At 38.7% G+C, this 12,008-nt stretch overlaps 1 protein-coding gene across 6 annotated transcripts in view; it reads left to right on the top strand.

The window, feature by feature from the left end:
• ZFYVE28 (zinc finger FYVE-type containing 28) overlaps positions 1 to 12,008 on the top strand; it is a 294,752-nt gene that overhangs the window by 213,465 nt on the left and 69,279 nt on the right. For all 6 annotated transcript variants that reach the window (XR_008445193.1, XM_054030704.1, XM_054030703.1 and 3 more), the window contains one exon: positions 2,384 to 2,485. Coding sequence is in view for 5 of the 6 variants with exons in the window: in XM_054030704.1 (XP_053886679.1) it covers positions 2,384 to 2,485 (102 nt within the window). In the remaining variant the exon portion in view is untranslated. The remainder of the gene's footprint in view (positions 1 to 2,383; positions 2,486 to 12,008) is intronic.

Here is a 12,008-nt window from a genome sequence, read left to right as displayed (position 1 = left end):
GAAAAGACTCTGGTACCAGGGAAATGCTCCAGCAGTAGAGGACAGTGGGGAAAAGCTGACAGCTTCCTGCTGCTGGAGCTCTCCTCTGCCACAGGGAAAGAGAGACTCCAGTGGTGGGGAAAGGCTCTGGCGAGGGTGGAGCAGCAGGGAAAAGTCTGAGCCTTTCCCCTACTACCTACCCCCTGTCAGAGCCTTTCCTTGTCGGGTGGCAGTGGAGAGAAACTGAAGCCTTTCCCCACTACCAGGGACTTTCACTGACATGTGTAGCCACACAACGCAGTATGCTTTTTTTCACCGAAAGTGGTGTGTAGTGCAGAAGTAGCCTGAGAGTGGCTCTGTCCAAAAAAATAAATAAATAATAATAATAATAATAAAAGTATTTCACCTGAAATGAGTTTCACAAAAGCATACGAGCAAAACAATATAAAATGGTTCACCCTTTCCCAAGTGGCAAAAATTCATATTTGATTGCTTTCAGAATGAAACATTCCCATGAAGTTTTCTCTTGATTATATCACCAATGGGTTGCATGAAATCTAAGATTTCCCTTTCATCTAATTTCTATAGTTCTTCACTCTCTGAAGAAATTCAGACAGACCCATATCTGAAAGGTGCTAATTTTGTAACATAATTACTAGCCCAAGGAACATGGGTTTGCAGCAGTTAAAAATTTAGCCTGAGCAGACTCTAGTTTCTATCCAGAGAAAAGGTAATGCTTATTTTTCTAGACAAGACTTTAGTACCTGAGTCAGCAGCAATTAATTCATTGATGGCAGTCTGTCTCCTGAAATAAAGAAACTAAAGAATTAAAATTGGGTCTGCGGTAATTGGAGAATTGAGGTCTTCAGCCAGAAAGGATTTGTGAAAGGTGACTTTCAAATAGAATGAAAAAAATCCATTATATTAAGAGTTATGTGTTGATTGCCCCCAATAAACAAGCTTGGCTTTTGGCATATTGACATAAGAACTCAGATGGCTAGCTCCAGTGCTGAGGAGAGGATACAGAATGGACCTTGCTGGCAACATGAGAGTAAAAAAAAGATTCTCACTAATACATGGAGGACCAAACTAAAGTTGCAGAGTGACAGACCGATCTTTTTTTTTGAAGGAAAACTTTTGGGCATGTTTTAAATAAATTATTTCATTATTTTGTACCATTTTTGGTTGTAAACACAAGAAACATAGCAACATTTTCTCAGAAAGCAAAGAAATAGCACTCAAGTGATTCCGCCATATATTGATTTTGTGCTCCAGTGGGATTTCATAGTATTGGTGATGATATCAGCCTATGATACATGCTGGAGTGTTTCAGAAGATCTTGAGCTGGCCATTCATGGCAGAACTGGATGGTAATGAACCAAAAATGGGGCAAAAAGTGAGTTTGTTATTATTATTGTGCTGAATGCCTCTATTAGTCTGTCTGAGAGATTCAGACCTCCTCGGAATTAATCAGCACCATCCTGAAGCGTAGGTGTCTTTTCAGAAGGCTGCCTTCAAAGTAATGAATATTTGCAAACTAAGTTTATCAACACTGCAAAAACAAAACAAAACAAAACCCCTGTGGCAGCAAGTCTCAGAGCTCAGGTGGACTGAGTTGAGCTCACACTATGGGGCTAAATATAGTGAAGATGTTCCCGTTCAGGGCTCTGAGACCCGCCCCCAATACTACAAACCCTTATGCATGTGAGTAGTTTCACTGAAATCAATGAGACTACTCGTGCTTAAAGTGATGCACGTAAGTGTTTGCAGGATCAGGACTAAAGCTTCCTTTCTTTGGAAGCTTTCCTACAAGCAGTTAATTTAATTTGTAGCCTTGTAGTATGGAAATGTTACATCCTATAAAGCTTTCTTTCTTTCTTTCCTAGCACAGATGTTTTTTCTACCATTTTGTATTTTAATTTGACTGAGAGAGGGAATGTTCAAGCACTGGCATTCAAAAGGGCCAAACCACCTGTCTAGAACCTATTTAGAATAGAAAGAAGAAGAAAGCTGGAATGTATCTTGGGACAGTAGAGTCCAAAATATTCTGATAATTCACTTACTTAGATATTAATTTCTTCTATACACTCATTTTCAGTTTTTCCAAGTCAGTTAAATAAATGAAGTAAACAATGGATTCTTTCTGTAATATGGTTTCATTGCTTTTCCCCCACATATAAAGGAACCAAATTCTTTGTAGTTTTTAAATATCTGTAACTTCTTACAAATAAAAGAAAAATAAGGTATCTGAGAGAGAACAAATAATTACATAAAATTGTGCATAATTATGCAACCAGCATCTTGAATATAATTTCAAATATTTGTTTATTGATGGTTTTCTGATTCTATACTCTGTCCAAGTGTCATAAAAAAGATTTATTTTGTGTGTGTGTCTTAAATACAGTGGGCTTGTAGTTTATTCTGAAGGACCATTGAACTTGGACCGCAAGCCAGAAGATATGTCTGAGCTTTTCAGACCCTTCCATACTTTGCTAAGGAAAATAAGGCAAGTAATAAAAGATTTCTGTTTCTTGAAATTACACCTTTCTTAGGGTGAAAAATGAGAGGACTAAAAATTACACATAAGAAGGAAAATGTTTCAAACACTATTTCTGTGCTTACTCGGTTACAATAATTTACCTCTTTTTTTTCCTGTGTACCTTTTGTATACCCAGCAGTCAGTTGAGCTGATTTTCTTTACTCTGATATTTTCTAACTTCTTCCAGTTCTATTTTACCCCTTTTTTAATCATTTTATTATGTTTGTTTTTCTTTATTTTTGATAGTTATGATGGGTGGTGGATGGCTGCAATATTGAAGCTAGACATTTATAGTTTTCGTTAACTGTTATGTTTCTGTTTTAATCAGGGCCGGCACCAGCTTAACAAGCAGGTGCTTGGGGCAGCCAAGGGAGAGGGGCGGCACCTGCGGCAATTCGGGGGGCGGCAGGTCCCTCACTCCTTCTAGGAGCGAAGGACCTGCCGCCGAACTGCCGCCGATGATCGCGGCTTTTTTTCTCCCCCCACCCCCCAATTGCCGCCGCTGGTCGCGATTGCGATCGCGGCTTTTTTTTTTTTGCTTGGGGCGGCAGAAATGCTGGAGCCGGCCCTGGTTTTAATTACATTTTTTGTTTAACTCAGTATGATAAGATGCAGTACACAGGTAGTGATTTATTAGATTATTTCCATCTGTAATTTCTATTAGGTTAGTGGTTATCAGACTTTTCCATATTGTTGATCGCTTCTTAAATAATAGATCATTTCCTGCACACCTCTTTTCCCAACCTCCAAATCCCAATATCTCTTGGAAACTATAGTGTTTGGTTTAATTAAAAGTAATGACAGGATAACATCAGGGAGAAGGAATAGAGCTAACCTCACTTTAATGAGATGGTTGGTTACCTCCCTCCATTTTTGTCTAAACAGTTTTTCTGGGTGTAGGAGCTTAGGGTCAGATTTTTAAAGGTATTTTTGGCACCTGGTGGGATTTTCAAAAGCACCTTGGTGGCTAAAACTCCTTGTTTTCAATAGGTGTTAGGCAATTAGATGCTTTTGAAAATCCCATTAAATACCCTTAAAAATCTGGCCCTTACGGGCTAAATTTTCAAGTGACTCTATTTTGGGTGCCTCGGTTTTGGTGCCCAATTTGAGACTTTTTTAAAGGGGCCTGATGTTCAGAGTTGCTGTGCTCCCACCTCAAAAAATCAGGACCTTTTAAAGTGTCTCGGCTGAAATACTCAGGCTCTTAATCACTAGAAACTTCTTAAAATGTAAGCCTCTGTTTTAATAGTACTGAATGTCCTCACATTGCACACGGGTTCCACTGCTCTAAATTTTTCTAGATCATTTTGCAATATGGTTCTGTTCCCCTATGTGTTTGCCATCCATTGAATTTTATGTTTATCCAAAATTTGATCACAACTGAGGTTACAATACATCACAAACACAGAGAAATGAAGTTACACAAAGGGACTGTGCAGAGTGCTGAAAGATATTTGTTTTTGTGTTTATTTTTATCAAAAAAGCTTCTAGAAATCCTAAAAGAATCCGGGACTAGGCTACAACTAGCAGAAAATAGCCCTGCTTAACAATGAACAGATGGTTCCCTGTTATGGAAGCAGGTCCACATAGTTCATGGACCGCAGTTTGAGAATCTCTCTAATAGGTCATTTATTCCTTTATCCTGCATATGCAGGATTGTTCAATACAGAATGGGCCAGATTGTAAACCAGTGTGAAGTGGCTAAGCTTCATTGACTTCACCTGAGCTATCCTGATTTGCACAAGCTAAGAATCTAGACATGTATTTTTAGTGTTTTGTCTAATCTAGTTTTAAATGTCCTAAGCGATGGAGCTTGCACCATTTCCCTTGTGTCTGTTCCATAGCCTGGATCTATTCAAGGTGAGAGAGACTAGGTAATATCTCCTCCTCCAATTTACCTCCTCCTGCTTGTTTACATCTGTGAAAACCTTTAATTTTGTTACTGCTTTTCCCTGAACACCCTCTAGCTTGTCTAGATTTTTCTTTAACATGCATTATTATGGCAAGGAAGAAAAAATATGTTGGACTAGGTTTTTCTGTAGCCAGAAGCAGTATGTGATTGTAAATTGCAATACTGACACTAAAATCAATCAGGTTATTATAGGTTATCTTGAACAGTACGGACATTGATATGTATAAATAAAATTACAATTTTAATCTTTTCTTAATCTGTGAGACTTAATTGCCATAAATACTTGTCCACTTTTCTCTCTGTTTACAGTTAATGATACTTTATTAGTTTGAGAGATTTAGATGGGGGAAATATTCAAACACACAAATTGATTTCTAACACACATGGAAAGTCAATGGGAGTTAAACACATAACTCCCATATGTGCCTTATGCAAAATCTCCCCTGATATCTCTGTCTAGAAGACATATACTATAGATATGCAAGTACATGCACAATATTGATCTTTTGGGTAGTTATCCTGTATCTCACTGCTGAAATGGATACACATTACTATTACTACTTTGTAGTGATATTGATTTAAGAAAGCTGGGCATAAAGAAACAAATTATTGAGATGCAGAATTGATAAGATGAAAATCTTTACCTAGAATAAAATCCTGAAAATACATTCTTTTGAATTTAGTGCTTACTATGATGAGAAATCCCACTAAATTTTGAAGTCCAATTAAAGTTGCATTAAAACAAAAAGTTGTATTTACTTCCAGTACACAACCACAACAAAAATTCCTAATCTAAGTTGCTCACATCCCTTTAGATTAATATGGAGATAATGTTTAAAATTTATTTTACTCATCACTATTTGTATATTTTGTCTACTATTCCCATTTTACAATATAGACAATAAAATCAGTTAAATCAGTTTTTGCTTTTGCTTAGTCCATTTCATTTTCAACTTTTCAAATCTTAATTGTTGGGTTGCAGTCATATCAGGATAATGTATACTTGTTCAATAACAACTATTTCTAATGCAATCTTTTTAAAAAAATGGAAAACCTTTAGCTCAATCTTTAGTTTTGAAAAAGTCAGTTCTAACAAAATCTGAGCTTTGTGTCAAATTGGAGATTACAATATACTCCTTCTTAGGAAAGGGTCCAGATTAATATGATCTGGAGCCAGTTTGCAAAATATTTTCAGTGAAGCAATATTTATTAGAGAACACAAAGAAAATCAAAGCAAATCATACATAAACTATGTGAAATTATGTATAAACTTTGATGTGGTTAACAGTCTAGCTAGATAAGTCCAATCAGGCAATTATTGCCCCATCAGCAACGTCCCTGATGAACTCTACCATCACCACTGTTCGTTTAAAACAACGACAGAGCCATCTCCACAGGGTTCAGGATTTGCAGGGTCCTCAGCGCTTTGGTAGTAGGAAGGGAAGGTGTTCTATCTCCTCCCCCTTCCCTATGAGTAACTGCCTTGGGGTTGTTTCATGGGCTTTCTTTGCCTTGTGGCTGGTGAATTTAAACTCAGTGGGTTGCAAATACTGGACGGGGGGAGATTTGGGGGGGGGCATATAAAGGAGAGCAAGGGGGGAGGTCGGATGGGACATTTGTATTTCCATCCAGCAGTTAACTCACCTTCCAGCTACACTTTGGCTTTGTCACCAGTGAATGACGGCAATAGAATGAGCTTCGGTGTGTTCTACTATTAAAATGCTCACATGCTGTATTGCAGGGGTCGGCAACGTTCGGCACGCGGCTCGCCAGGGTAAACACCCTGGTGGGCCGGGCCAATTTTATTTACCTGCTGACACGGCAGGTTCAGCCGATCGCGGCCCCCATTGGCCGCGGTTCGCTGTCCCGGGCCAATGGGGGCAGCAAGAAGTTGTGTGGGCGAGCGATGTGCTGGCCGCGGCTTCTCACCGCCCCTATTGGCTCGGGACGGCGAACTGCGGCCAGTGGGGGCCGCGATCAGCTGAACCTGCCACATCAGCAGGTAAATAAAACTGGCCCGGCCCGCCAGGGTGCTTACCCTGGTGAGCCATGTGCTGAACGTTGCCGACCCCTGCTGTATTGCAATACCATGCTTACTGTAAGGCTATAAAAAACAACATATTATTGCAGCACATTATTGAATCCTATCAAATTTCAGTGTAAAGTTCTATATTCTTTACCTATCAGCCAATTAGGTATTCATTCTTAATATAAAATAAAACACAAGACTTATTGAAATGCTTACGGTATGATTATAACACATCTGTCATGTTGAGGATCATTAAAGGAAATAACAGACACTGGGTTTACACTGCTCCCATTAGCTATTGTGAAATTACAGTATAGCTATTGGATTAGTAAAGTGTCTATTGGCTAGATAAATCCATTATAATCTCCTCCTGGGTGTCTTATTGCTGGGTTGCCTGATTTTCAAAGGTGCAAAGCATCTTTGGAATCAGTGGGAATTGTAGATATCGAGTATCTCTGAAAATTAGGCTAGCAGTATTATCCTACTCTATGTGCTATTTGCAAAAAGAATTGTACTTTTTTCAAGTTCTGGTGCTCTAGGCCAGGAAACAAAATGTTTTAAATTTTTAATTGAGACACATACAAGATGCATATATTATATTATATTAATATTAATATTAACTTGGATACATACAATTACTCTGCAGAAAAGTAGAGCTATAATACACACACTGTCATTACTGAATAATTTCAGCCAGATCTAAAATTCTGCAGATACCTTTATCTTTAGTCTTTTATCAAAGCTCTGTGTCCACCTAGGGCTTGATCCTGAGCCCATTGAAATCAACAAGGCTCCCGTTGACTTCAGTGGTTCAGGGTCAAGCCCCTAATAATCATATCAGTACCTCATAAATACTATAACATCTCTGAATCCATTTCATACCATTTACTGTGAATGAAAATGTAATACATTGTATTCCCATCTCAGAATGTTGGGGTGATTTTGGATTTCTGCCATATGCAGCCTAGTTGTGCAGAGTGGAGCGGGTAAGGGTGCATATCAGGTCTGTTTCTGGAGGGTGGGGTTTAGGGTGAGATCAGTTAATTGGAAGCTTAGTACTATATAGTACTAAGCAATCTGCACTCTCACCCACGTCTTGCTCCTATGGGAACAGCTACACACAGGGAAGATTGACCCTCAGAGAGTCCATCAAAATTACCATTGCTTCCCTTCTTGAAGGGATGGTAACTTTAAACTCTGGACAGGTCTCCATAGAAGCCAACAGATGTATGAAATCAATTCATCTCCTAGTTGCCTTGTCCTCATCCTCTCTTCAACTGACTCTGCCCTTCTTGTGGGCTGGGAAGCCAGCCAGCTCCAGACCACCGAGGGAGCAAGTTCTTCAGCCTGGGTTCTGCCAACTGTGCGAAATGCTCTGTTGTTTTTGCAATAGGTAGAGTAACTACAGCTCATAACCACCACAGTACACAGAATCTTGCTTATTTTTTGCTCGTCTGCAGTATACAGTAAAAGACAAATTCTTTATTTTTCCAAATATAATTTGCCCTCATGTAATAATGTGTCTATTAGAATGAAGGCAGATGAACCCCCAAAGTGACTTTTATAGCCAATCTTTTTCAAGTCCATCATAAAAAGGAAATATAGTGAAATTGTCAGAGTTGGCCTTCAGGTGCTCTACTTACTCATTTCTTATGAATGATAAAACAAGGAGAGAGAGAGATAGATCCAACCTTATTTTTTTCATAGTAATATCAGACTTGGCATACTGGATCAGACCCGAGGCCCATCTAGTCCAGTATACTGCCAGACGCTAGCCAGTACCAGAAGCTTCAGCGGAAGACATAAGAACCATGTAGTAGGCAAATGTAGGATAATCAGCCCCCTGTAGTAGATCTCGTCCTGATCTCTAATTGTTAGTAATTTTGCGTAAGCCCTGAATCATGAGGTTTAATACCCTCTCCCCTCCAGAAGTTGTTTATAATTATAAACAACTCTGGACATTCTTGATACATATGCAATTCCTTTTGGAATCTTGTTAAGTTATTGGCTTCAGTGATTTCATATGGCAATGGATCCCAAAGCCTAAATAAGTATTTCCATTACTCAATTGCCTGCATCTTATAAGAAAAAGAAGCTTCATTTAGTCTCTGAAAAGTGTCTCTGAAATCCTGGTAATTTTTCATCGGCAGAGCAAAGGAAAAACAGAAATAACTGAATAGTTCCCTTTCACAGTGAAAGCAATTTCAGTTTATAATGAAACTTTTGTTGATATGTTTAGAATTGGTGACATGGAACAATTTGTTTAACAGGTTTACTTTTGGTTTAAGACATGAATTGTTTCCATTCTAATTATTGAAGTAATGGCAACAAAAGATTACCCAATTTTATCTGACAGGTTTTGTATAACAACTCTTTTAGCTTCTTAGTGAGGATAATTACTGCTCTATAGTGTAAAGAATTTTCCTAAGAAACAATATCCAACGATTGTTAGTTAACTGCATATTTTAAATTTAATGCAAAAAATACACCACCTTTTAGCTATAACTCCATTAAGAACCTTTTGACTTGCATGCAAAAAGTTTATAATTTATATTTAGACACCGTATTATTCAGGTGTATAGGTATATGTTGGTGTGTTTGTTCATATGTATGTATATGTGTGTATGTAGAATTTAAAAAATAGATATTAATTATTTTTATTAGAGTAGAACTTAGAGGCCAGGGCCCCATTGTGCTAGGTATTGTACAGATATCTAATAAAGAGGCCATGCCCGCCCCAAAACTTTAAAATTTAAATGTAAGGCTATCAAAAGGTGGATAAAACAAACAAATGGTAGAACACAGAGAATCAATGAAATTATACATAGAAAACAGTGAGTCTAATAATTTAAAGTGCTTTAATTGATATAATTTTGGAACTAAAGTGATCATACTTTATAAGTCAATATTTACCGGACTGTGGTATCTGAGATAGTGCAGACTGGGCCTAATTCAAACTGACTGAATTCAATGGGTGTCTTTCTGTTGACTTCAGTTGTTTTGGATCATGCCCTGTTTCTTTATACCTGGAATAAGAAATAACTGGAATATCTCAGATTCTGTAGTGTGACCACTGTTGGTAAATGCAGAGTTCTTTATAGCAACAATGTAGATATGCATGTGATTTTAAAGTAGCTTTGACAACATCAGGTAAGCTTCCAGCGGGACATAGTTGAGATACAGTAACTCCTCGCTTAACATTGTAGATATGTTCCTGAAAAATGCGACTTTAAGCGAAACAATGTTAAGTGAATCCAATTTCCCAATAAGAATTAATGACAGGTTTCAGAGTAGCAGCCGTGTTAGTCTGTATCCGCAAAAAGAAGAACAGGAGTACTTGTGGCACCTTAGAGACTAACAAATTTATTAGAGCATAAGCTTTCGTGGACTACAGCCCACTTCTTCGGATGCAGTCCACGAAAGCTTATGCTCTAATAAATTTGTTAGTCTCTAAGGTGCCACAAGTACTCCTGTTCTTCTTTTTTATAAGAATTAATGTAAATGGGGGGGTTAGGTTCCAGGGAATTTTTTTTTCACCAGACAAAAAACTATATATTATATAGATATACACACAGTATACGTTTTAAACAAACAATTTAATACTGTTCACAGCTTTGATGATTGTGAAGCTTGGTTGAGGTGGTGAAGTTACAGGGTGAAAGAGGAAGGGATATTTCCCAGGGATTGGCTTGCTGCTAAATGATGAACTAACCGCTGAGCCCTCAAGGATTAACACATTGTTGTTAAGGTAGCCTCTCATCAAGGCAGCACGAACAGGAGGGAGCGGAGACAGCATAGCAGACAGAGACAGACACACACCTTGTGTGTGGGAGAGAGCGAGAGAGAGAGAGATGCACATTTGCCCCTTTAAATAAACTGACGCACTCTCAAATGTATTGTCTTTTTAAGTGAATCAGGAAGTTGAGACAGCAGCTGCTGCCTCAAACTCTCTCTCTCTCTGTCCGTGTCCCCTCCGTGCTCTATATGGAGAAGAGGTAAGCGAGGTACAGGAGCAGGGGGGAGGGGGACACCCTGACATTAGCCCCCATTTTCCCCCCCTGCACAGCAAGCAGGAGTCTCTGGGAGCAGCTCCAAGGCAGAGGGCAGGAGCAGCACGTGGCAGTGGGGGAGGGACAGCTGAACTGCCAATTGATAGCCTGCTGGACGGCTGCAGCACAGGGAACTTAGGGGAGTGGGGAGCTGCTGGTCCACCCTGGTTACAAGCCCCCACCAGCTAGCTGCAATGGGCTGCTCTTCCTGCAAGCAGTGGACAAAGCTGGTGGCTGCCAAACAACGTTAGAAGGGAGCATTGCACAACTTTAAACGAGCATGTTCCCTAATTGATCAGTAACGAAACAACGTTAACCGGGATGACTTTAAGTGAGGAGTTACTGTACTCAGCTGATGTAAATAACTCCATTGAAGTCAATAGAGCTGCATCAGTTTACATCAGTAGAGAATTTGACTTGATAAGAGCAAAATATGATCATGAGAACAAAGTAGATTCTTAGTCCAAGGAAAAATTTGGATTGTTGTTAAGTAGAGAGAGCCCTGAACAAAAACTCACCTCAGACACTGCCAAACTGGGGGCTGAGGTTCAAATCCAGATCAAAACATGTACGTGAGGACTATAAATTAATTAATAACTATAATAAGGAAGCTGGCTAGAGGGTGGATCCTTTTTGAACTCTGCTACTACAGTACTTGCCTGGGACAACAGTTAAATCATATTTAACTTTTTTTACTAGAGTTTTTAGAGAATGATCTTTTATTTTAATATATTAATGTATTGTGTAAAGATTCAAATCCCTTGAGGCTCAGTTGCAATTAATGTTTCTAACTTCCTCTGGGTCAGATTCTTATTTATATGATGAAGACCAGAATCTAACCACTTCACTTTGTATGTGTGCATGTGTTTGCTCTATAAATACAATTATACCCTGATCCTGCTTCATTGACTTCAGTGAGATTCTTTATGAATGCAATCCTATGGAGCTCATAGCAAGATTGGGGATTCAGATTGTAAGCTTTGTGGCAAGATCATATCTTTAAAAAGGGGAACAAACAGCACTTGGGGAATTATAGACCAATCAGCCTAACTTCAATACCTAGAAAGATACTAGAACATATTATTAAAAAGTCATTTTGTAAGCACCTGGAAGATAATAGGGTTATAAGGAATAGCCAGCATGGATTTGTCAAGACCAAAGTATGCCAAACCAACATAATTTCCTTCTTTAACAGGGTTACTGCCCTAGTAGATATGAGGGAAGCAGTAGATATGATATATTTTGATTGTAGTAAGGCTTTTGATATAGTCCCACATGACATTCACGTAAGCAAAGTAGGGAAGTTTGGTCTAGATGAAATTATTATAAGATGGGTAAAAACTGGCTGAAAGACCATAGTCAAAGAGTAGTTAGTAGTTCGCTGTCAGACTGGGAGAGCATATCTACTGGGTCAGTCCTGTGGTGGGACTTTAAGACAGTCCTTATCATATTTTAAGACTGTTATCAAGAAGATAGTGATCTGTTGTTCTCCATGTCCAC

Source organism: Malaclemys terrapin, chromosome 5 (assembly GCF_027887155.1).
Source record: "Malaclemys terrapin pileata isolate rMalTer1 chromosome 5, rMalTer1.hap1, whole genome shotgun sequence".
NCBI classification, from domain to species: Eukaryota; Metazoa; Chordata; order Testudines; family Emydidae; genus Malaclemys; species Malaclemys terrapin.
Note: the sequence above shows the minus strand (reverse complement) of the source record. Positions and strands in the feature narration are given on the sequence as shown.